The sequence below is a fragment of the Lampris incognitus genome, chromosome 3 (assembly GCF_029633865.1).
Source record: "Lampris incognitus isolate fLamInc1 chromosome 3, fLamInc1.hap2, whole genome shotgun sequence".
Taxonomy (NCBI): Eukaryota; Metazoa; Chordata; class Actinopteri; order Lampriformes; family Lampridae; genus Lampris; species Lampris incognitus.
This window is the reverse complement of record NC_079213.1, coordinates 19,497,909-19,522,963: the sequence shown is the minus strand read 5'-3', so window position 1 is coordinate 19,522,963 and position 25,055 is coordinate 19,497,909. Positions and strand designations below refer to the sequence as shown.

At 47.4% G+C, this 25,055-nt stretch overlaps 1 protein-coding gene across 6 annotated transcripts in view; it reads right to left on the bottom strand.

The window, feature by feature from the left end:
- Nucleotides 1–25,055, bottom strand: part of cald1a (caldesmon 1a) — a 54,109-nt gene that overhangs the window by 25,537 nt on the left and 3,517 nt on the right. For 4 of the 6 annotated variants that reach the window (XR_008810018.1, XM_056276591.1, XM_056276594.1 and 1 more), the window contains exon 2: nt 11,780–11,865. Coding sequence is in view for 5 of the 6 variants with exons in the window: in XM_056276591.1 (XP_056132566.1) it covers nt 11,780–11,856 (77 nt within the window). In the remaining variant the exon portion in view is untranslated. Of the gene's footprint in view, nt 1–11,779; nt 11,866–13,541; nt 13,762–25,055 lie in introns of those variants that run through there. The other 2 variants (XM_056276592.1, XM_056276593.1) reach the window with 2 other exon arrangements.

Below are 25,055 nucleotides of genomic sequence, written 5' to 3'. Positions count from 1 at the left end.
TACAGCTTTTTTTTTCAAAGAAAATTATGGACAAGATTTGTACTGGGAGGAGGACAACTCTCACTGTGCTGGCTTTTATTACTCTGGTTTCAAAAGGAGCATACACACACACACACACACACACTAGAAACAGAATCAAACTGGTTCCTGAAATGTTAGTCCCCCCCAGCCACCTGACTTTTGACAACTACGAGCCTCGTGCTCCATCTGCGCTGCTCTGGGTGAGCTTGGCCACATGCCTAGCTACCTAACATCACAGCGCCACCTTTGAGGTCAGCCGGCGGAGCGTGCGATTGCATGTTAATTGCAACACGTGTGGTGAGCCGAGCCGAGCTTAAGCTGTGCGGTTTTACATGAGGTTTAATAGCTTGCGAACAACAGCTTGCTTTTCCTCTTACCCCCCCCCTCTCTTTTTTCCCCTTTCTTTCTTCCCTCTCTCTCTTCCCTCTCTCTCTTTCTCCATGTCTTCTTCTTAAATGAGGAATGTTGTCATGAGAGAAAAGGAAAATCAATGAACGCCCAAGCTGGGCCTGTAAGGAGGGTGACATCAGCAATATCAGCCAATGCTTAGCGTGCTTGCACCAATGTTAGCTTAGTATCTCTGAGCGCACTGCTTTAGATAAAATATGCCACTTCAGAATAAAATGTCGATATATATTTTCCTTGTACATTTCTATCTATTGTGGCGGACACTAGGGGCTATGCCTCTCACCCAGCAGGACTGTGAGCTGGGGGCGTGGTTTACGTTCCCGGGCTCGCCGGTGCAGGGTTGTTCCTGCTGCAGTTGGTTTTTGGAGTTGAGGAATAAACATCAAACTCGCCTTGGTCTCCTGTGTTTTTCCTCATTCCTGCCACACTATATCAATTGCATTTGTTCAAATAATTCCATTAGCTTGAAAAATAAAAAAGCTCTTCTCTACTGCCGAAGCATCAACCAAACTCTCCATACTAACAGGATTTGCTGTGCTTCAGCATTTCAATGTTGTACATGCATAGCCCTCTAATGGGCTTCGCTATCGGTTTACCCGTCGAGGCGCTGCCTTGGCACCTGAGACAGATCTTTTCTTCACTGCCCAATCAAGTGCCAGGAGCTACACAGCGCCCCGCCTCCTATAAAATCCCAGTGTCTCCGCTGCTCGTCCCCCTTTTTCACTCAGCCACCTTGAGTATGGATCTGTGAAATTTTACTTACCTGTCACCCTCTGGTGTCGCAGTTATGTCTACCCCTATCAAGACCTGGTTCTCCATGCTCCTCTGTCTCCTCTGCACAGCCACCAAGCCGTTTTCTTTTGCTTCGGTTGGCGTCATCAGCATAGCCTGTGCTATGTCCCAAGATGGTGCCCCTTTTCCACTATGTGCAGTGTGAGTGGGCCTCCCCACTTGGCACCTAGATCCCAGCTGTGGCTTATAGTCCCTACTGCTCAATGGAGGACTTGGAGTGAGACAAGTGAGTGCCCCCTATCAAGGACGCAGTCAGGGTCTGCCTCCTCCCTTCAGCATCCCTCTGGCCAAGTGATCGGCTGTCACTGCCAAATGAGCAGGACCGGTTGACGACCACCTTTCTTGACTGCGGTTATGCCGGTGCCTCCCAGGTGGTGGCACTGGCTAGCAATTTAGCTTTTCTGGCTGGGTCTCTTGACAAGCTCACCCATGAGTGGTCCGAGCTGTCTGCTGTGGAAATTACCGAGATCCAGACAACTACCGGTGTCATTCTCTGTATGTCCCAGGCTTCCCGTGAGGGGAGGGACGGTGCAGGTGGGCCTGTTCCAACTCTCCCCGCCAAACCGCTTGCGCTGCCACTCATGGCTCGCTACCCTGGCACTGGAGGAGGAAATAACCACACTTCTTTGCAAGGAAGCTATAATGACTGTTCCTCAGTCGGAGGCACGGAAGGGTTTCTTTTCCCCATATTTCCTGGTTCCCAAAAAGCAGGGGGCGTGTGACCAATTTTGGACCAGTGCATCCTGAACGGCTACATTGCTCAGAGACCGTTTCATATGCTGATGGCCAAGCTGCTGCTGGAGTGCATCCGGCCAGGTGACTGGATGACTTCCATAGATCTGACTGACGCGTATTTCCATGTTCCCATTCTGCCGCGTCACAGGAAGTTCCTGAGTTTTCCGATGGGAGGACAGATCTATCAATACTAGTGTGAGGCCAGGGACCTCAATCCATGCTCCTGCTCCTTGCAGGATGTTCTACAGTTCTTACAGGACCTATCTGATGGTGGCCACACTGCTTCCACCTTGGGGGTGTTTGCAGCAATGATGACATGTTGGTTTAACCCGCTTCATGGTCAATAGCCACCCCTTGGACAAGCGCTTCCTGATGGAGGGCCATAGGCTGAAGCCCACTCCTCCATACTTTGTTCCTCAGTGGGACCTGCAGACGGTTACGGACGGTTTGGTTGGCCCACCTTTTGAGTGGCTTGGCCAGGTGGCTATTCTCTTAGCTCTTAGTTTGGCCAAGAGAGCGGGGGATATGTGTGCCTTGTCTGATATAAGCCCTGCATGTCAGCCAGTGATGACAAGTGGTTGGTGGAACTGCGCCCGAACCTGTCCTCCCAGGCCAAAGGTAATCACCTCCTTGTTCAAGTAGAGGGTCATCTGTCTGACAGCATTCTTTTCTCCTCACACTGACAGGGAGGAGAAGCGCCTTCACACCCTGTGTCTGTTGAGGGCACTTTGCTGTTATGCGTGGTGTTTTGCGACAGTCAGGAAATCTGGACAACTGTTTTTCTGCCATGGTGGTCGGGCTCAGAGGGCTCCTCTGTCAGCGCAGCGGCTCGATCACTGCATTTGGGATGCAATCCACAAGAATTATAATGCAATGGGCTACCCTGCCCCTGTGGTCCTCAAAGCGCACTCTACTATGGGGAGTGTCAGTGGAAAACATTTGCTTGGCGACTTCCTGGTCCTCCACTTCAACCTTCATATCTCAGGGATATAACTGCTGACTCAATACCCCATGTGGTGCTTGGGGGGGGGGGCTTGTTTTCAGCCGACCAGTAAGTTGGCTGTGCCAAGCCCTTAGCGGGTGGTTGCAATATGGTATGAGACCCTCAGGTGGGGTAGTGCTCAACCATTGGATTGCTGCTGTTGTGCAGTATGGCACAAGACCCTCAAAGAGGGCAGTGCTCAGCTGTTGAACTGCTGCTGTGTAGGGTGTTATGTTGGCTGGTGTCTGACTAGTGTCACTTTGGCTCAGCTGGGAGTACATCCATCTCTAGCAGTTTTCGCCTGAGGTGTGAACAAATAGCGAAGCATGTTAGAGGGGGCGCATGTATGACATAGAAATAGTAGCTACCCTGTATGTAACTCCAGTTCTATGAGTATGTGCGTGGCCCTCTAACCTCTTGCCCAGCTGGCTCCAGTCTTTGTTGCTGAGTTCAAAGGGAGACAAGCAGCAGAGATGCTGGGGTATTATAGGAGGTGGGGTGCTGTGTAGCTCCTACCACTTGTTTGGGCGGTGAGGGAAAAGACCTGTCTCAGGTGCCAAAGTGCAGCTTGAAGGGTAAACCAATAGCGAAGCCTGTTAGAGGGTTAAGCATGTACTCATAGAACTGGAGTTACATCCAGGGTCACTACTATTTTTCAGAGAAAAAAATCAGCCTTTAAAAGATTGTCCCTACCCCTGGAGGACTGCACCGTCCCAAAAACAGCACAGATGTCATGAGAAAGTTAAAATGACGATGGCTAAAAATGGAACAAGAATCTTTGGCGGTGGTGATGACAACAATTTCAGGATTAAAGGTTTCTCAGCAGGGAGAGAGGAGAACAAACTCCTAAAAGCTGAATTAGCATTCCTGTCCATCACAACCTTGGCAAGAGATGCATAAACCAGCCAAAGCACAGATTCAATATCGCTCTCCTACCTGAGGCTCCGAACTCAAACAGCACAGCAACGTGGAAATACTGAGAGAGGTGGAGTGAGGGATCATGGGGAATCAAGATGGAGGGGGCACATACAAAAGAGAGAGAGAGTGTGTTAAAGAAAGACAGAAAGACAAACGGGAGAGAAAACCCGAAGATAGAGAAAGAAATAGGGGGAAAAAAGGAGTGGAGATGAGCGTATGAGGGAAATGGATTGATCAGTGGCTCATATATTAGAGATTAAACATCTGGCTGTACAGAAAGAGCCGGGCTGTGCAAACCATAGCTATAAGTTCAATTAACAGCTGTCGGTCAGTACATACTACTATAAACACTTAATACTTTATTTCATATCTTATATTTGTTTCATATATATTTTTTTACATTTTAGCATCCCACAACCCTGAAAGCAGGATAATTTGGATAATGGATGGATGGATCTTTATTTTCATTCAAAGCATCGAACTCAGGGAGTTGCAAGCCGAATCTTGAAAGTATTCTATTCTAATCTACTCCATAAAAGCGGGCGCCATGTTGACTCTGTTCTTCCTTATTCTGTGTGTTTTCTGTGTCTCTATGAACATCCCTTAGAGTCTGGATCCTTTTCTCATGATTATTTTAGTCAAGTTTTATGCTGTGTGTAAGAACTGCATCGATTTTGTTTGAAAAGTGCTATATATAAATCGACTTCTACTCATTTACTTTATTTATGTGCAATAGTCACGAGTCGTCCTGGGTGGCCAAGTAAATTACATGATGAACTGTATAGTACCGAGTGACGGCTAATAATGGAGCCTCCACATTTCATTTGTTGCCCCCCCCCCCCACTTTAATGTGCGTGTCTTCACGAAAGCCGCGCCATGTTTTCCATGTGGTACCCACACTGCAGCTGGAAAGGAAATTAATTGTTTTATAAAGAGTTCGTGTGAATTCATCGCTCCAAATGGAGCCCGGTTTGGTTTTTCCCAACAAAATCTGCAGCAGTTCAGCTCTGTACAACATGGTTTGCACAATAAAGCTGATTTAGGGGTGATGTTGCACAAGGAAGAAAAACCTCTCATGAGTGGCTGCCTTTACAAGACACTGTGGGCCACCAAACAGCAAACGCATTAGGGAGAAATGTGTCCAAATATTTTCTTTATAGCAAATTATCTCAGAAATGTCAGTGAAAACAATTCGGAGAGAGCCCATGAGAAAAGACTTCTTCACCCCCTCGAAGGCAAGGGAGGGCTGGGAGGAGGAAGTAGAGAGAGAAGAGAGGAGAGAAGGAGAGCAAGGGAAAGAGAGAGAGAGAGAAGAGAGAGCGAGATGGAGCTAGAGAGAGACAGAGAGATACTGCTAACTGAAAGATAGAGAGACATCTGGGTTACTGTAAATGGCAGCGGGGAGAGAGCTGAAGAAAGGATAAAGATGGAGTAGGGGGAAGAGAGAGGGAGAGAATGAGAGCGAGAGAGAACGAGAGAGTAAAAGAAAAAAGGAGAGGGTGGGGTTTTGCTCTGTCAGAAATGCTGACCCATTCCCACGCTGGGCCCTCTGTGTTACTTCCCTTCCTACTGCCCGCCTACAAGACCAGAACACACACACACACACACACACACACACACACACACAATCTCTCTTTCTCTCTCTCCTTCTCTCTTTCCCTCTGTCTCTCATCCCCACCCTGCACTCTACTGGGTGGGGCCCCAAGACCACGGATGCCTTCTACATGCAGTGTTGGCCGTGTGCAGGATTCCCCTAGCCTGCATTTATTCTGTATTAGCGCAGCTGAATTTTCATACAGTTCCTCTTTGGGGTGAAGCCACAGTGCAGCAGATGTGCAGCAGCAAGCATGCAAAAAGTGTGATTTAGCCACATCTCTATAGAGAAGGTATCTACCTACTTTCTACCTTACTTAACAACTACTTAGGCATAAAACTCAACGTTCATTTGCTTGGAGTCAGCAACAATAGATTCAGTCCTTTCCAAGTTGAAGTGGTGGATGGTGTGAAATTTGATTTAAGTGGCTAGATCATGGCCTAGGCATTTTAACACTACTGTGACTCTCTCTCTCTCTCTCTCTCTCTCTCTCTCTCTCTCTCTCTCTCTCTCTCTCTCTCTCTCTCTCTCTCTCTCTCTCTCTCTCTCTCTCTCTCTCTCTCTCTCTCTCTCTCTCTCTCTCTCTCTCTCTCTCTCTCTCTCTCTCTCTCTCTCTCTCTCTCTCTCTCTCTGTATCATGGTTTATGATGCAGGATGGGATGGGGGCATATTTGGAACGGTTCACAAACCCTGGGCGGGCATGTTTGGAATGGCCCATTCACAGAGGATGGGTGTTATTTCCTTTAGCCTTCCTGCTCTCTCGGGATGACAGCCAGCGTAGATGGAGGGGGGGGGGGATAAGGGTGAGGTGGATGATGAGGAGGTGAATAAATGGAGAGAGAAACGGAGCAGGATGAGGAGGAGACAATGGGGTGGAGGAATAGAAGAAAGGTGGAAGCCGGGTAGATGGGCGCACCTCAAACCAACACTCTTAAAAGAGGGCATCAGAGGAACAAATACATACTAAAACCAATTCCAATATCAGCGCTGCACATGCTTCATCACATACGACAAAAAACACCTCACAAGGTCGAGTCTCGACTTTTGAAAAATGGTGACTTCGCAAGCTGTGTTGGAAAGGAACTTGTCCTCTAAACGCATGTACAATGCACAATTGTTCTGTTAGTGCCAACCGCTGCTTTGCTCCATGTTATGTGATTACTGATGGGTTAATTCACAAAAAATGGATTGCGGCCGCTGATAGCACCATGAATTGTACATCATTTGCGACCGCTATCTGCCTCGTCTCAAGGTCTAATTCACAAAAGATAATTACAGTGCAAACACGGCCATAATGTTCTGCAGCCGAGTGCAATCTACCCTTGTTTTGTGTCTGATTGCAATGATCCATGTGGCAAAGTATAATGGCGGCTTTACGCTAAGAACACAGGTGGCGGGCTCAATGTCCTCCTTTTTTTGGAGGGGGGGGGTATTTTTTGGACACCCCCCCCCCGTTTTTTCCCCAAGTGTATCCAGCGAATTACCCCACTCTTCTGAGCCATCTTCATCTCTGCTCCACCCCCCTCTGTTGAGCCGGGGACACTACCACATGCCTCCTCCAATACATGTGGCGTCGCCAGCCACTTCTTTTCACCTGACAGTGAGGAGTTTCACCGGGGGGACGTAGTGCATGGGAGGATCACGCTATTCCCCCCAGTTCCCCCTCCTTCCGAAAAGACGCCCCGACCGATCACTGGAGGCGCTAGTGCAGCAACCAGAACACATACCCCACATCCGGCTTCCCACCCACAGACATGGCTAATTGTGTCTGTAGGGACGCCCAACCAAGCTGGGGCTAACACGGGGATTCGAACCGGTGATCCCGTGTTGGTAGGCAACAGAATAGACCACCAAGTCACCCAGACGCCCCGGCTCAATGTCATCCTTGATGTCATCAAGTATAGCCAGAATCGTTTGACCTGGCAACCTGTATCCGCCAGTGATTTCGGTCTCAGCTAAATCAAAAAGTGATCTTCTCCTGCAAAATATCCGCTCACGAGCACGCCTGGCACGGTGAAGCCTTCGTTTGCCTGGCTACAATCACTGTTGCCACGATCGCTGGAAAGTCTCGGCCTCAAGTTACCACCAACACTCTGAAGACGCTAATAATTTTCACTTTAACTGCGTGTGGTAATTAGCCCTGGTGTTTGTGGACTGAAATGCGTGCAAACAGCACCGGAGCTCCGAGACGCTATTTGCTTGGCAGCACAGTTAGAGGGTGCATTTCACCCTTTGCGGGTGCTTTACAAGGTTTTTTTTGTCTTATTTGTGCAGGTTTAGCGGCTGCAAAAGCCACGCAATCCTTTTGTGAATTTGCCCGTGAGAACACAGTGTGCTCCTTGTTCTTTTAGGCTCCAAGCTTAAAGAGGTAAGAACCCTAAGAACCGTGTTCAGCTGAAGCCGATGCAACTCGGTCAGCGACTGACTTGAGAAAATCCCGTCTCCGTATACTCCTTGGAAGGGTATGGAAAAAAAAAGCCATCAAAAACCTTGCAGTGTGTGTGATTGGGAGTCTGTAATGAGGATTGTGTGCATATATATGCGCTACAGAGACAGAGAGAGAGAGAGAGAGAGAGAGAGAGAGAGAGAGAGAGAGAGAGAAAGAAAATTACTCTTAGCCAAGAGCACACCTTTGTCGAACAGTTCCTTTACAGTAGAACTGGGGCTGATGCAAGACAGAACAGACACTGCTTGGCTGTCCGCCCTTCTCTCTCTCTCTCTCTCTCTCTTTCACACACACACACACACACACACACACACACACACACACACACACACACACACACACACACACACACACACACACACTGCACTTCTGGCTCCATAGTGGTTTGGTAAAATAAATGGAGCTCGTCAAGCCTTCATCACCTGACACAGATCCAAACAGGCCTTAATAAACACACACACACACAAAACATACATGCCAAAAACACACACGTGCGCGCACACACACTCACACACACACTCACAAGTGGACATGACCATGCAAACGTACCCAGAAACACACACTAAACACACACACAGTCACATAAAAGCACACCTGCAGACATGGTAATACAAGCACAAGCATACACACACACACACACACACACACACACACACACTTGCATCAAGACAAACTAACACACACAGAGACACACCACAGTCTCACAGATGCAAACTGAAAGGCAGCCAGATATAGACACACTACAACACAATGACACATACTATAAATGCAGCCACACAAACACACATGTGCGCACACATAAACATATGCTAACCCCAATGAGCCATCTTGCCATCGTAGTGTGTAGGAAACAGCTCGAGGAGCCCTGGCCAGTAAACACTTATTAAAATGGCCAGGCATCTGGCATCTCTACAACAGCTATTACACAGTGTGGCCCCACACTCTCCCTATGTACGCACTTCTTCTTCCAGCAGCATGCTCCGAGGTGGCTGGGCGGAGCGGGCTGACGAGACAACATGTGGTTTCGACTAGTCTAACTAAGACGGGCACATAAATATTGATCGTTTCGGCATATTGGCAGAAATGGGAACAAGGTAGAGCCGCGGGGATGTAGCGTTTCATCGATGGCACGACCCAGTCGGAGAGCGGCATGTCTGCCAGCTGAAATTACCGCAGCTCTGACCAAATAAAGAGGCCCGCTGAGCAGAAAATGTAGATGTCAAAGGTGATTACAACTTTCAACCCCCCCCCCCCACACACACACACACACACAGACGCCATCCTCCTCCGTAGTCACTTAGGGTCCGCTCCGGATTGCCCTCTCTCTCTCTGCCTCTCTCTTAGTCAACATCGTTTTCTGCCAAATTCCACTTCTCCACATAATGTAAACGCTCAAAAGTTACGTCAATAATTCCCCGGGCCAAGTTTTTTTTCTTCCTACGATATATGTCATGTAACCTGGCAGATACATTACCTTTCACTTCAATCCACTACTTACAGTGCATTCTGGGAAAACAGACTACATGTCTACAGGAAAGTCAAAATAAAACTATGTCAAGAATGTCGTGGAACATTGCCATGAATTGTAATACAAAAATCGAAACGTGTGAGATATTTCTGCTCTTATGCTCACTGGCAAAAGTCCTCGCTTTCCAGGGGCTTAAGATTAAGGAATAAAGCAGCCTTTAGTGGGCTGGGTAACACTTACTTGGCTTCATACCGTGTTGGTTTAACACACTTAAAATCGAAAAGTCCTCACCTTCCAAAATCAGCAGACCGTGACTGAGAAAGCTGGGGGGACACGTTCACGAGACATGTCACCCTGCATAATTATTATACTGTAGACTCGCTACTATACGTTTCCCTCATTACTGGGGTAACCGGGCGGATGATTATGGACTTAACTGGTGAATACTGCTACCTGGTAGATGTGTTGATGTTGTCCACTGTTGTGCATGATGTGCCGTCTCCTGTGCTGAACTTGCTATTGGAGCTATTGGTAATTATTAAAAATAGTCAGAGCTAGAGGCGTCCGGGTAGTGTAGTGGTCTATTCCATTGCCTATCAACACGGGGGTCGCTGGTTCGAATCCCCGTGTTACCTCTGGCTTGGTCAGGCGTCCCTACAGACACAACTGGCTATGTCTGCAGGTGGGAAGCCGGATGTGGGTATGTGTCCTGGTCGCTGCACTAGCGCCTCCTCTGGTCAGCCGGGGTGCCTATTCGAGGGGGGCGGGGCTACATCCCCCTGGCGAAACGCCTCACTGTCAGGTGAAAAGAAGCGGCTGGTGACTCCATGTGTATCGGAGGAGGCATGTGGTAGTCTGCAGCCCTCCCCGGATCAATGGAGGGGTTGGAGCAGTGACTGGGACAGCTTGGAAGAATGGTGTAATTGGCCAAGTACAATTGGGAAGAAAAATCCCGCCCCCCCAAACAAAAACAAAACAAAAAACTTAGCTGTGGTTTGCAACAGGCCAGGGAATTTAGATGTCGGGACTGGGCACACGGGAGGACATCCTGTTAAGATGTCTTCACTCGGCACTGAGATAAATCGAAACCCCCGCCTTGAAAAACTCTTTCTACTCCTCTACCGCTGATTTTGCATAGTTTCCCCAAATCATTTGTCGGAAAAAAAATCTCAAGTTTAATCGATCTCTGCCATCGATTCAGAAGGAATTCAAAGAGGCAAAGAGGGATTGAGAGAGAGAGGTAGAGAGACAGTGAGAGAGAGAGAGTGAGAAAGAGAATGAGCACTCCTGCTTTAAGGTCATCTGATTGCTTGATGCTTATCAACCTTTCCTTCTTCTAGCTTAGGGAGGGGAAGCCAATATTTGCTGAGTGATGTTTGTAAAGGCCCCAAAAGCGATTCCAAGCTATTAAAGCAGCATTGGCTCTTTCTTGTTCCAACTTGGCATGGACATCAGAAGGAGGCCGCCGTGCTCCAACAACCAGGGCCCCCCCCCCGGCTACAGAACACTGGCTGCTCCCTCAGTCGAGGAGATCTCCGCAACAACTCAAGTCATATGATCCTAATTGGCAGCAGCGTTTCCTTCTCTGGACAACCGGTGTACTGTACCTACAGCTACAGATGAGGAGGAGGTCCCATCAGTAAAGTCTCAACTCGAGCCCACCGCACTGCAATAGGTGTAGCTGGCAAAAATCCTGCAGCGCTAATGGATGAGATGTGTGTGTGTGTTAAGTGGCAATCACTTCAGGTGGATTATGTGCAATGTGGAGTTGCATGGTGTGCTGGGGTACCCCTGTAAATGGGGATGGAAATGACATGTTGATGGTCAGATGGACGAGCAGATTATTGGAAGTACTAACTGATTGCTAGAGAGACAGATAGACAGATATACAGATAGATTGATCAACAGACAGACAAATAGATAGATAGATAGATAGATAGATAGATAGATAGATAGATAGATAGATAGATAGATAGATAGATAGATACTCTAAAACTCATTTAGAGTACCTGATAAGAGAATGGAATGACACTTGTGATAACTGCACATAGTGGATTAGTGCTGAAACAATTAGGCGATTAATCAATTAGTCAATCAACAAAAAGTTAATCGATTACAATTTTGGTAATCTATTATTAGTAATTTATCAAATAAAGATACCAAACATTTGCTGGTTGTCTCTTCACAAATGCTAAGATTTGATTGCCTTTCACTGACTCATATTATATTGAAAGGAAAATAAAGGGTTTTGTTTGGTTGCTGAATCAAACAGAGTAAAAAAAAATTTTAGGCCTCATGCTGGACTCTGGGAATTTAAGATATCAGTATTTTTTTTTGACATTTTAAAGATTACATGATGAATCATATATCAATAATGAAGATAACCGCTAGTTGCATCCCTGTAGTGGATCTTACCGTTCAGCCTCCAGACGCATCTCCTCCCGCTTCTGCCTCCTCAGCTCCCTGCGCCGCTCAAAGTCAATCTCCTCCATGATTAAGCCCTGAGGGATGACATCATCAGACCCCACCAGGTTAGTTTGGACCGCAGCAGGAAGGAAGGATACATGCACTTCCATGTTGCCACTCCATCCGTTTGTTCTCAAGTGACACTGTTGAATTTTCATCTTTCGCCTCCGTTACCGTTACAGTGCTTTACTCCTCCACGTTGATTACTGACACGCAGCAACTTTATTCCTTCCCGCTAAACCCAACGAGGTTTGGAGCGGACATGTTTTCAGACACAAAGAATCTCATGAATCCGCTTTGTAGCTCACTCACACTGAACACGTTTAGCTGTACCATCTGCGTACATTCGGGGGGGGGTGTGACCCACCCAAAAATGTTTACCAATGACTGCATCTAAAAATATATGCTATAGGTGCATTAAAAAAAACATTATAATAATCCTCATTGATAAGAAAATTATCCTAATGTATTTTTTCTGTATCCTGCCACGCCCCCCCCACCCCACTATTCTCTCTTAGCTTCTCCCCCTTATTCTATCACTTGGTATTGCCCATGTGGCTTCATTCTAGGGAGGATTTCGCAGAAAATGCCATCGACAGAGATGCGAATAGGACGGCGCTGCGTCACCTTTAACCTGCTCCAACAAATCAATCTTTTGATGAAAGTTTCTCGGTCATTCCTGATGCAGCAGCTTGTTTTCTGGGTCGCTGGTGTGCTGAAACGTTGCACCGGTGCAAAAGCATCTAGTTTACATTGTTGATGGTCAGTGTTCAATCAATATGTCGCAAATATGATGCATGATGACGATGCCAACAATGAAAATGTGCAGTTATACGTGACATACTTCCAGTTACAAACTCAAGACAATGATCCTGTATTGTCGTTCGCAACAAAAAGTCACACAACAGTGGAGCGTTGCATCTATGACCCCCGTGTGTCCTTGTTAATCAACCTTTTTTCGAAAGATACTGTATTGTGATCATCTCATCTCCTACATCACCATCCACTGAACTACCGGTGACCAGGGGTGGGGGTAGGTGGGTGGGGTACCCATCATCCCCGTTGTGTTTATGGCTATGGGACAACAGCATGACTGCATTCTAGTACTACTCTGTGACTACTATGGAGCATTTTGAGGGAAACAAGGGGAAGAGGATGGAGAAAGTTAAATCTAGATGTGATGTGCATGAAAGAAAATGTCAATGAGAGAGAGAGCGAGAGAGAGAGAGAGAGACACGTGAGGGCAGAGAAGCGAACACAGGATGTTAACAGTTAGCTAGGAGCACTCTCACTAAAAATACCCTGCGAGGTTACGTGACCTACTCCTCCTGCACTGAGGAGTCAGACCACCCAAGAGCAGCAGATCCTCCCACCATACATCTACGATTCCCTGCAGAACCACCAGCAACAAGTACACACATCTCCAACTGGAGAGCAGCGGACGAACGTCTGAGGCAAAAATCACTCGAGAGCGAGCCACCGCACAACAGACGCGACATGACAGCGCACATTTTCCGACGAGAAGCCCCGAGCAAGGGCACTGTTTAAGGAGTACATGCTGTAAAGTGCTCTCTCTATTGTCATCTACCGTGCCGTAAAACAGCTACAGCACCAAGCAAAGCAGCAACTGGGGTGCGTGTGCATATAAAAAAACCAGGCATTACCAAGTACAGCAATATAAATCTGGAGGAATAAATTGTGCGTGCTTTACCTTAAATCAGCCTTTTTAACATTATCTCTTTGCCTCCCCACCGTACCTGCTTTCCACAGTGCTTGCTCCGGGCAGGAGTACAATGTGAAGAGTCACAGCGGCAGCCTCTCACAGTCTTGCCTCAGCTGACAGAAAAGGCAAATGCTTGCTCCTTCCTCTCCCCGCCAATCCTCCTTCCCTCCCTCCCTCTGTGGCCTCCTTCCCTCTCCTTTCCTTCATACGTTGCCTCACACCCCTCCCCTCCCTCCCTCCTCTATCTCTACAGCTTTTCCCCCTGGTGTTTACCGAGCTGTCAGTGCTTGGCCAAACTCCGTCGCAGGACCAGACTCGGAGACGAAGGGGAGCTGAGGGGGAGACGAAGGGGAGGCGGGGGGGGGGGGGGGGGGCTCTTTAGCCCCAACTTCCTCTGTGTGTTGTAGTGTAAGTCCGCTAGACTGTCTGCTGTCTGTTTTTGTTTTTGTTTTGTTTTTTTCTTCCTCTCTCTCTCTCTCTCTCTCTCTCTCTGCCTGCTGCTCCCCTGCAGCTCCTCGCTCTCGGGAGTGGACAGACAGGGACTGTTTGCACACCCAAAGACGTCTGAATGTGGGCCCGGTATGCAGGCGACGCGTGCATGTGTTTGCAAACACACGTAGACGTGAGCACCAAGGCACAAAACCCGGCCTCAGTAACATCTTTAAGCTCTGAACACAAAGGTGGGTAACTTATCGACATCACAAATGTGCGTCTTTTTTCCCAGTATCAGGATCAGGACACATGAATTCAGGCATACACAGCTGTGTGCATCTGCATGTGTGTACAAACACGTGCACACAAACATGCATAGACACACACACAGGGTGCATGCCTAAGCATATGAGCACAAAGTCAGACATATGCAGAGAAACAAGTACACACAGCGAGGATGAAGTGTGTGTTCAACCAAACCATCCACGGATGCGGTGTTAAAACGGGCTTCGGGGATTTGGGTTAAGCGACATTTTCAGCGCCACAAAACATTCCCTCTCTATGTTTAGATGCACACTATGTCCGTGTTGTTGTTGGGGGGGGGGGGTAAGGAAAATTGGCACTTGGTTGTCGGGCAATACATACAACTGTAATTAACACAAAATGAGAGTGATAACTAAAACCCCAAAATGCCTCCGAACACCCCAGGTCTAATCACAGACTTCCTAGAAGCAGCGATGCCATCGGGGGAGACGACCGTATTAGCAATGCAAGCACGCCCCTCTATACGTACGCGCACACTATGGATTTGTCGTCACACATAATGCACGATTTTCGCCGCCGGGAGACCCCCCCCCCCCCCCCATCCTTCCTGCTCCGCTAGGAAATTCAGGCATTCAATTAAGGAGTTTCATCTCCAAATGTATCATAAGTGACTGTCGGCAGAGGGAAAAACAATACCAAAGTAAATGTTTGTAAGGAGTTAACGGGTACCACGGCGTTAAGCTGGACAAAATGACCACGACAACAAACACTTAAACAGGCGAGCTTATCTGCATTTGGCCAATATCGGATTTAAACCTCTGCTTATTTTCTTTTTAAATTTGTTTTTTATTTTCTTAACACAGGGTTTGCGGGGTGGGGGTGGGTTGGAGGCAGAGGACTGCAGAGGGGAACACGGTGCAGTCCCATTCTTATTGCCTCTGCATGGGGGCAAAACACAAGAGCAGGGACACAGGGAGGCCGTTACCTTGCACAGAAATCTAAAATGTGGACGTATGTGTACCTGTTGTGTGTGTGCTGCTGGAGGGGACCACCCGTATTTAACTTGCCAAAGCTAACAAAGACACTGCATCTTTAAGTGTGCCTGTGTGTATGTGTGTCGACAGTATGTGTGCATTTGTGTTCGTTCGTGTGTGTATGTGAGAATTACAGAGGTTTAGATAGAGAGAGAGAGTGAGCGAGAGACATAGACACACACAGAGTGAGAGAGACACACATACAGAGAGAGAGAAAGAGAAAAAAGACACAGAGAGGCAGAGACACACAGAGAGAGACACACACACATACAGACAGATACACACAGACAGACACAGTGAGAGAGAGAGAGAGAGAGAGAGAGAGAGAGAGAGAGAGAGAGAGAGAGAGAGAAAGAAAACATTATAACGCAGTCACAAACATGCCAGACTTTTATAACTTTAGCCTGTCTTGGCATGTCCACTATAAAAATACCCTCCCCTCCTTCCTTCTAGCATCCATCTAGCCACCTATCTCCCCTCTGTTTTTTTCCTGACAAATCGATCCTCTGTATCTCTGAAAACTGGATCCATCCCGCGCTTCTTTCCCTTCTGTGTGTGTCTCCCCCACCCTTTCTCTCTCTTTTTCACCTTCTATATCACTTCGCTCCTGTCTCTCCCCGTCTGCCCCGAGACGTGTCTACAATGGCTATAATGACACATTTACCAGTCAAATTACTACCTGTCGAGACTGCCAGGCCCTGGCACAGAACCCGGCGTCTAAGTGCTAGCCTATTAAAAAGCCTCAGAAGATGTATTATACCCAACTTATAGTAATGCCCTCGCTCGCAAAGTCTTCGGCAAAAACAACGTCCAAACAATGCGTGTCTCGGTCAGCCAAAAGTGGCACTAAGCAGATCAACTGAGAAGATTTGGGGGGGGGGGGTATGCAAGGATTAAGAATAAGTATAATCGAAGATCACATCTATTTTTGGCCTTGGTAAAAAGTTATTGATGCTTGCTTAGCATTCAGCAAGGCAGGGAGGACTGCAGGCCCGCAGCAGCTCTCGCCTCTCAACCTTTAGACAAACACATTAATCTCCACAGTGCGCCTGCAGAGCTATGCCAGGAATGCTCCCATTTAACCTCTGATGTTGGAGATGGGGACTTGAAAGGGCCTCTAAATTACTCATTCACATGCCATTTAAAATAGCTCCTACAGTGAGGCTTCGTGGGTGCAGGGGCTGGAGAGAGAGAGAGAGAGAGAGAGAGAGAGAGAGAGAGAGAGAGAGAGAAATTGATGTGAAAATTGAAAAAGGAAAAAACACCACCAAAAAAAAAAACAAAAACACACAAACAAATGGACACCCCCCGCTGTCATGTCAGCAACACGGCATCTCTCTTTCTGTCATTGTTATGACTGTCATTTCACCACACGGTTCGGATGTTACGCAATCAGTGTTTTCATTCTTTGCCCTGACTCATAAAGCGTAAAGACGTGTCTTGAATCGAAGAAGAAAAAAAAAAACTAGTAGTCCCCGAAACCAAAATTCATTCATTTCTGAATCTAAGAGTAAGCACAGTCATGGTTGTGGAGACCCGTCTTTTACAATCATTCAAGAAGAGAGAAGATGGATGGCAAGTTTTACGACAATGGAATTGAGGAATCTTAAGATCATGCTGAAGTAAAAAAAAAAAAAAGAACTGTGGGTAAAATATAGCCAGACGCTGTATCCACACATTCCCCAAAATACCACCACCCACTGACTTCGTAAAACCGCGTGCTCTGGATTTCGAGCACGCGCAGATGAAATCCAAAAGTAAAAGTTAGAGAGCATGAGAGAGAGAGAGAGAGAGAGAGAGAAAGACAGATCGCGCCAACACAAGCTGCTGCCTGCAATTCCATACAGCTCAAAAAGCAGTAAGGGTGCATCATTAGCAGGGTCGAGTTTACGGAGTTGGGACATAAAAGCAAACACGGTCATGCTACAGAGACTCCCCACTCCTACTGGCCTCGTACGTAGGAACATGCCGTTCTCCTCCCGGGGAAAGGAGTGGAGTGGAATAAGGGAGGAAGAATAAGAAAAGAGGAGAGAAGAGGAGAAGATGACAAAAAAAAAAAAGCTGTGCGAGGAGGGTGGGGGGCAGGTATACAAGAGGAGAGGAGCAAGGAGGAAGAGAGGGGCGGACCGCAAGAGAGAGAGAGGGAGGAAGAAGAGAAAAGCTGGAAAAGAAAGGAAGAGATGTTTTTTTCTTTTGATCCACTTTTACTGTAAGAAAGTTTTTAAAATCAGCTAAAACAAAAGCAAAATGGCTGCCCTTCTGTTTTGTTTGTTTTTTGGACACTGGTCGCTTTGACATTTTTTCCCCTCTATACCAAAGACAAACTATAAGACAAAGACAAACTTGTCTATAAGACAAACTTGTGCGCGATTAGTGACGTGTGCACATTGTGACGAGCACACTCGCGTGCACAGACACAAAAGTGCAACAGGTTCTCTTCAAGGGAGAGTGATGGATGGTCCACGGACAGATTACTTCCAATTCCTGATGTCTTCGCACATTTTGCAGTACTCTCCCCCCAAAGCTACACATTCAACATATTACAAAATCTGTTCCCAAGTCTCCGCTCCGTGATTCCTTCCACGTTTTCTGCATCGAGGAAATCACGGGGCCCTCGTTATGTGCCGGTGTGTGCTCCTAGCCCCTGAATTGCAGGTGTGCAGCCAGGTGCGGAGAGGTATTTCCCGATATCTGGTACAGTATGTGAGGGAAGTGCTGGCACAAGGCCTTCCTTTTGTATGCTCTCAGCCAGGCCATGAAGCGGATTTGTCCACCGGTTCATATGGCTGGGAGGCCACGAGTGCATACGTTCTGCTATGCGTTGTCCCAGGTGGAGGAGAACTCAGCCGTGGCAGGTTTAGTTATGCCCTACTCATTTGCATAAGCCATATATATATATATACCGAGCCAAGTACACAAGAATGCCACATGTAATGCCCTCTTCTAGGTGCATCAGGTACTAATCGGATAGGAAAGGGACACAGTTATTTATACATCGCCATATAAGCCCAATAAGAGGATACAGGAAACCATGCCATATGGGAGATCAAGAAGTCAAGAGTGGTATGAAGGGATGGGAGGCTGAGAACTGGAGAGAGACAGAGAGGGATCACAGCCATGAACTAAGACAAAGGGAGGTTTGAGCAACATGACAGAGAGAGAGAGATGTCTGTTTGTCCAATCTATCTGGCAATGCATTTTGCATTCCTGCTTTGACAACACAAGAATGTGTGGATGCTCATTATCGGCAGATGAGGCTTTTCAACTTGAGAGGCGAGAAAGTGAGCGTGTGAGGAAGCGTGTGCATGTTTGTGCATGTATGCATGTGCGTGAAAGAAAGAAAGAGAGGGAGAAAGAGGGAGAAAGATATTTCAGGCTGCTACATACGTACTGCATGCTACCAGCTGTTTTGGTGGAGGCTGCATGCACAGTTTGAGTCGGGTAAACCGAATGTTTTTTGGAGGCGTACGGAGCCCGTCGAGAGAAGCCCGGCATGTTCTGCCAGTATGTGTCACTAAGTGTATGTATCGGCATGCACATCAGAACACATCAGCAAAAACAGTGCATGTAAATTTGAATGTGTCTATTTTTTTCTCCTTCTGTGATGGACGGATGGATGTGTGTGTGTGTGTGTGTGTGTGTGTGTGTGTGTGTGTGTGTGTGTGTGTGTGTGTGTGCGTGTATGTGTTTTCTCCTGTGATGGACTCCTATGATGGACTGGCGGCCTTGTCCAGGGTGTCTCCCCGCCTGCTGCCCAGTGACTACTGAGATAGGCTCCAGCATCCCTGCGACCCGACTTCGGATAAGTGGCTTGGATGGATGGATGTTTTTTTCTGCATACCTACATATTGTGTTAATTTGCTTGTGTTAACACTCATCCCCGTGTGAATCTCTGTGCATGTTTCTTTATTGGGCAAGTTGAGTGTGTCGTAACATAGGCTCCTCTATATGCATTTTAGATTTGGAGTAGACTTACATGTTAATTGTTGTGAGAATGTGTGAGTGGTACCGAGTGTGTACGAGTAAAATCACTCACTCATAAAAAATGCAAGTGCAGGCCATGCTGTCTGCAGGTTCACTGTCCACTAAAAAAGTGGTTTTGTGTACATGTACTGGTGTGTGTGTGTGTGTGTGTGTGATGTCCTCCACCACCTACAGTGTGGTGTTTGGAAAGCTGGCCCTGTAGTTGTAGTTCTGTATGATATGTGCCTCATCTCACATGTCCAGCTCTCAGCAGCATTAACACATTTACAGTCCCAGGCTACGGGGCGGCTGTGGATGAGCGTCCATAAATCCCCCAACGTTTTTTGGCACTGAATTCTCTCTTTCTTTCCACATCCTCCCTCCTCTTCCTCAACTTCATTGTCCGTTCATCCATCTTGTCTGTCTGTTTTTCTGTCTGCCTTTTTCCCTCTGTCTCACTCTCTTGCTTTATGTCTCCCACTCTCTCTTTCTCCCTGCCCCTCTCTCTTCCGCTGGACGAAATGCGGTAGCCAAGCTAACAGCTGTTGACTACATGTTCAGCTTCAGTACTGGGGGACTTAAAGTGTGTTTTGTGTCGTGTGTGCGTTTCTATAATTGCACGTATCGACATCTCCGTCCGCATCTCTACGCAGCCGTGTGAGGATCTCACACTTGCATGCAACGGCGGCAAACCACTGAAGTTTTGCCGGCGGCTGAAAAACCAGGTTAGCTTAGGGTGCCGGTGATCTTAAATTGGGACTGTATATTCTACAGCCCTTTTTGTGGCATACGAGGTGGCCAGATGCATCTGAAAGCTCAGCCCAATCTCAATACCAGCTGCTCTCTGCAGAGTGTCTATCCCCTCCAAAACAAATTCATTTTCTCAGAAAGTGTGGCTTCGGCTGGAGTGAGGAAAATTTTCTGTGAGCCTGAGCAGACGTTATTCATAGGCAAACTTGAGAAGCTATTGCCGATGTGGCAAGTGGAATGACAGCGCGTGCGGGATAACATACCGACGTTTTTGAGGGCGATGGCAAGGAACGGCCTCCGAGGTCTTCGAGTGCCTTCGACGCGCCGTCATTAGATACCTAAGAAGTGGTGATCGCACACAATCCCCTCTCAAATCGCCCTAGATCCCCACTTGTGCTGACTTTGGCTGTCAAGATAGGGGGGGGGGACGAGACCGCGAGGGGAAATTTCACATCAGTGTAAAGAAAAGACCCTGAGGTTCAAGATGTTAAGTTTCCACTCGCTGAGGAAAGAGGAGACTCCTGCATTCCCAGACAATGGTTCACATTCCAAAACACCTCGCCGTGCCCTGTGAATCACACACACACACACACACACACACACACACACACACACACACACACACACACACACACACACACACACACACACACACACACACACACACACAGACTGACTGACTGACTGACTGATTTACCGACTGGGGTTATCGGCTCACCTCACAGCCAAGGAGCTCTCAGTGGAGGGCTGATGATGCAATGAGATATTCACAAGGCGGCAACAGGCTATGTTAAATGTCACAGCGATTAACCTCTCATCAGATCAGGTTTGGGATCAGTCATCCAGACGATCAATTAAAGAACCGGGCAGGCCCAGAAACAGCATGAGAACCACGGTTTCGCAACGTAATTAAGATAGTGTGAGAGTCAGAATGAAACCATCATGGTACCGCAGTGCTCAGACAGAACAAGTACTGCTGGTGACGCTTTGTTCCTCAGGGCACAACACATTTGTTTCAATTACGCCCCCCCAATGCTGACTAATTCCTGTTGGAGCAGAAACACGTACGTAGCTTGATGCGTCACCCTCCTCTGCCCCAATTAAAAAAAAAAAATCCCCATTATATTTCCCGAATCCTTCCATTACATTTTTCAGCCTCAGCGAGATAACCTGGGATACATGCAAAGCATACTGTAATCCGGGGTATATTTAGAGAATGACTCACTTCGTCGCCTCCCATTATGGCTTCTTCTCCGGTCCCATGCGCGGTTTTCGCCGTGGCTAGTTGGCCTCGCCGTTACACCGGAGCCCCCTTCTTAAGCTGTATTAAGCCTGTTATGAGCGCTCTTCCTGCCGTGAGACACGTGGGACCTCCAAACACCTGCACCTCACAACACAGCAGATTCCTTTCTGGTTTAGAGAGTGTGTGTGCATGTGTGTGCACGTGTGCGTGCACACTTCTTTAAAACCTCACGCCTGATGCTAAGTCACGCTTAAGTTGCAATCAAAATGTCACCCCCGTTTTTACCATCGCCCTCACCCAAATCTCGGTGACCTTTCCAGCATCAGTTTCTAAGTTTCCACCTGAGCCACAGACACGTTATTAACACTCACTATTTCCAACTCCGCTCCTCAGCTGAGTGGTTTTCGAGTTCTCGTGCCCTTTTCAGGCACTTTGAACTTATCAGCCGAACGCAACCCTCAAGTTCTCCTCTGTCAGCTGCTGATCCACTATAAGCGCCTGCGTTCAAAGAGGAGTCGGTATAGCTGGCTGAAAGGAGGACGTCGGTAAAACATCGCCGTACTCAAACCAGTGGTTTTCGGGGAGACCATTTTCATTATGAGTCGGATTTTGGATTCCAACTGTCCAAATCATCAGTTGCACCATAAAGACGCAGCTGCTTTGCGAAGGAACAGCTAAGCAGCTAGGGGACAACACAATCCCACTGCACTCGCTGACTTTCACAAAGCCCGCAGTACTTCTTTTTTTTAAGTGCACTTTTGCATACAGCCACAACCGGGCTGTATCGGCGAGCGAGCGGTCCAAAATGTAAAAATCCCACACAAAATAGGGATGTTTGTGCTGCATCAAAAGGCTACTGCTCACTGGCGGTGCTCCATATGACCAAATATGGAAGGAAAAAATGCTGCCTTTTCCCGTAACCAAACTGGGAAAAAAAGGGGGGGGGAGGTTTTCTAGCATGCTGTGTGCGCAGCAAGATAGAGCTCTCACACTCACTACACAGTGGCCACAGAGTTGGCACATTCTCAACACAGCATGACTGATGGTGATGCTAGGCCTGCTGTGACATCTCTGGGAACACTGTCATGACAGACACACACATACACACACACGCACACACACACACGCACACCTGAATGGCTGAAAAGTCATGGCACACACATATCCTTGCTATGCTGTTATTTCGCACACAAAACCTTTCTTCACCTTCACATGTGAGCTCCAGTCCCAACAGTGCATTTTGAATGAGAGCCCCCCAGAGCAGAACATTCCTCTCGCTGGAAAAGCGGCCATCTCGAAGGCCACAGCCCTCCGCTTAAGTTAGAAACGGTTTGTTTATTTGCCCCCCACCCCGCACCTCCATCCCCCTGCCCCCCCACTATATGGCAGCAGCTCTGACATTCTCCTGCCACTACTGCGCTGCAAAAGATGTCCATCTCAGCAACCCATTCCGCGAAGTAGCTGCACCAATCACCGAGGATATTTTTTGCAGTGTGTGACCCACCACAGTCATGGAGGGAAACCGCTGGGAGCTGCAAACCAAAAAAAAAAAAAGGAAAAAAAAAGAAAAAAGTTTAGACTCAGCGGAGAACAAAGCAATAAATAAAGGCCCTCGCTCTCCCTTTTCCCCCACTTGCAAAACACATCCCCTTAACAAGTAATTTAGCTTTGCATTCATTCTTCGAAGTTCACGCAAGTCAAACGGCGGGTTGGGATAATACCACTTGTTACAAGAGGTCTCTTGAAATTTTTTTTTAATCCTTCCATCAACATGTATGTTTTTATCGATTCTGTCTCGAAGATTTAAAGTAAAGAAAAAAAGAAAGGAAAAAAAGAAAGCTTAAACGTTACGGTGCTGTGAATGGTGCGATTTCATTAGCTGGGTTAAATGAAAGGAAAAAGGCTACCGGGATGCTGAGCTGAAAACCCCCCCCAAAAAAACCAACAAAAAACCAAAAAAAAGAACACATGCACTGGAAAACTGGAAAGGAAAAAGTGTTGGTAAGTACTTGGTGAGTACTTTCTCTTGTTTGGTGCCAGCTAATGTTTCTGATATCAAGAAATGCACTTTGTGAAATCTCCTGACATACTAACAAAAGGCCATGATGCACTCCTGCCCTTTCTGAGGACACATGGCGGACACACACTTCACAGACCGCCTCCGGCTACAGCCGCTCAGAGAGACCGAAGCCATCATATCATTATTTATTCAGCACATGTATTTCCATCTCTTTTCCCTGCGTAAAGACTATTTCCACAAAAGACAAGATCAGGCTAAATGCTTTGTGGAGATGAGCAATTTTCGCAGGACAGCTAGAGACGGAAGGAGAACTCTGAAAGGTGGAAAAAAAGAAGAAGAAGAAGAAGGACGTCTCAGCGGAGAACAAAGTGATAAATAAGCCACTCTCTCTCTTTCTTCTCCTGTTTGCTCAGGATCCAGGCGGTTTTAGCTTTCAGCGCTGTGGCCCTCTTACGTAAGGCCCCCCTTGAAATAATACATCAGAAATTCTTGTGCAAATATCCAAAATGTCGACTAATCTCAATAAATATGCGCCCCCGCTCTTGACACGTGATATCAACAATGTGTGTGTGTGTTGTGTAACCGCGAAAGGCCATCAAAGCTGATCCAGCCATCTTTGACCATGCTTCACAGGTCAGTCAACGTTGCATCAATGCAACAAGACTTCTGCACTGCATTCCAAGAAAAGCAGTCATTAACGAGACAGGATATACTCAAAATAGATGAAAAATAAAATGTTCACAATTTGTCTGAAATTTCGGTCCAAGCAGTCGTTTGGTTAGCGCACACAGGGATACTTAAACAACAAGTCTGGGGGTCTTTTTTTGTTTGTTTTGTTTTGTTTCCCTCTTTTCCTCCAATTGTACTTGGTCAATTGCCCCACTCCTCCGAGCCGTCCCGGTCGCTAGCTCCACCCCCTCTGCCGATCCAGGGAGGGCTGCAGACTACCACATGCCTCCTCCGATACACGTGGAGTCGCCAGCCGCTTCTTTTCACCTGACAGTGAGGAGTTTCGCCAGGGGGACGTAGTGCATGGGAGGATCACGCTATCCCCCCAGTCCCCCCCCCGAACAGGTGCCCCGACCGACCAGAGGAGGCACTAGTGCAGTGACCAGGACACATACCCACATCTGGCTTCTCACCCGCAGACATGACCAATTGTGTCTGTAGGGATGCCTGACCAAGCCGGAGGTAACACGGGGATTTGAACTGGCAATCCGCGTGTTGGTAGGCAACAGAATAGACTGCCACGCCACTCGGACGTGGGTCTTTTTTTGAGGTTGCATGGTGATGTCTTTGTCTATTAAACAATGTGACGGGTACTTTTCATGATGATATACAGCTACTTAAGTGAAGCTCGCAGCAAATGTAAGATTAGTTAAGTGCCAAATTATATCCATCAAATATATCCATTTGAACATGTCACTAAATTTGATCAGTCATTCAGTCACTCCTAGAATAGCAAATAAAACCTCATTAAGTGGAATCGGCTCACCCAACTGGCCGAATCTTTGCTTTTTCAAGACAATGAATATCAGAATCGGCTAATATGGATGTTTTTTTTTTTAATGTAGTGTAAGAAAAATGTATTACTCAGAAAGGACACCCTTTCCCCCAAACCCATCTCCCGCCCTCTCCTCCTCCTCCTCCTCTCTTTTCAGCTTCCTCTTGTCCACGTGACAGCTCGCCTTGACACCTGCCTTCTGTCAGAGTAAATGAGGCCCGGATGGGAGCATGTATCTCCTCAACAGGACATTAATCTGCTGGTAGCAGGCTAACCAGGGGGACTAGTGGAC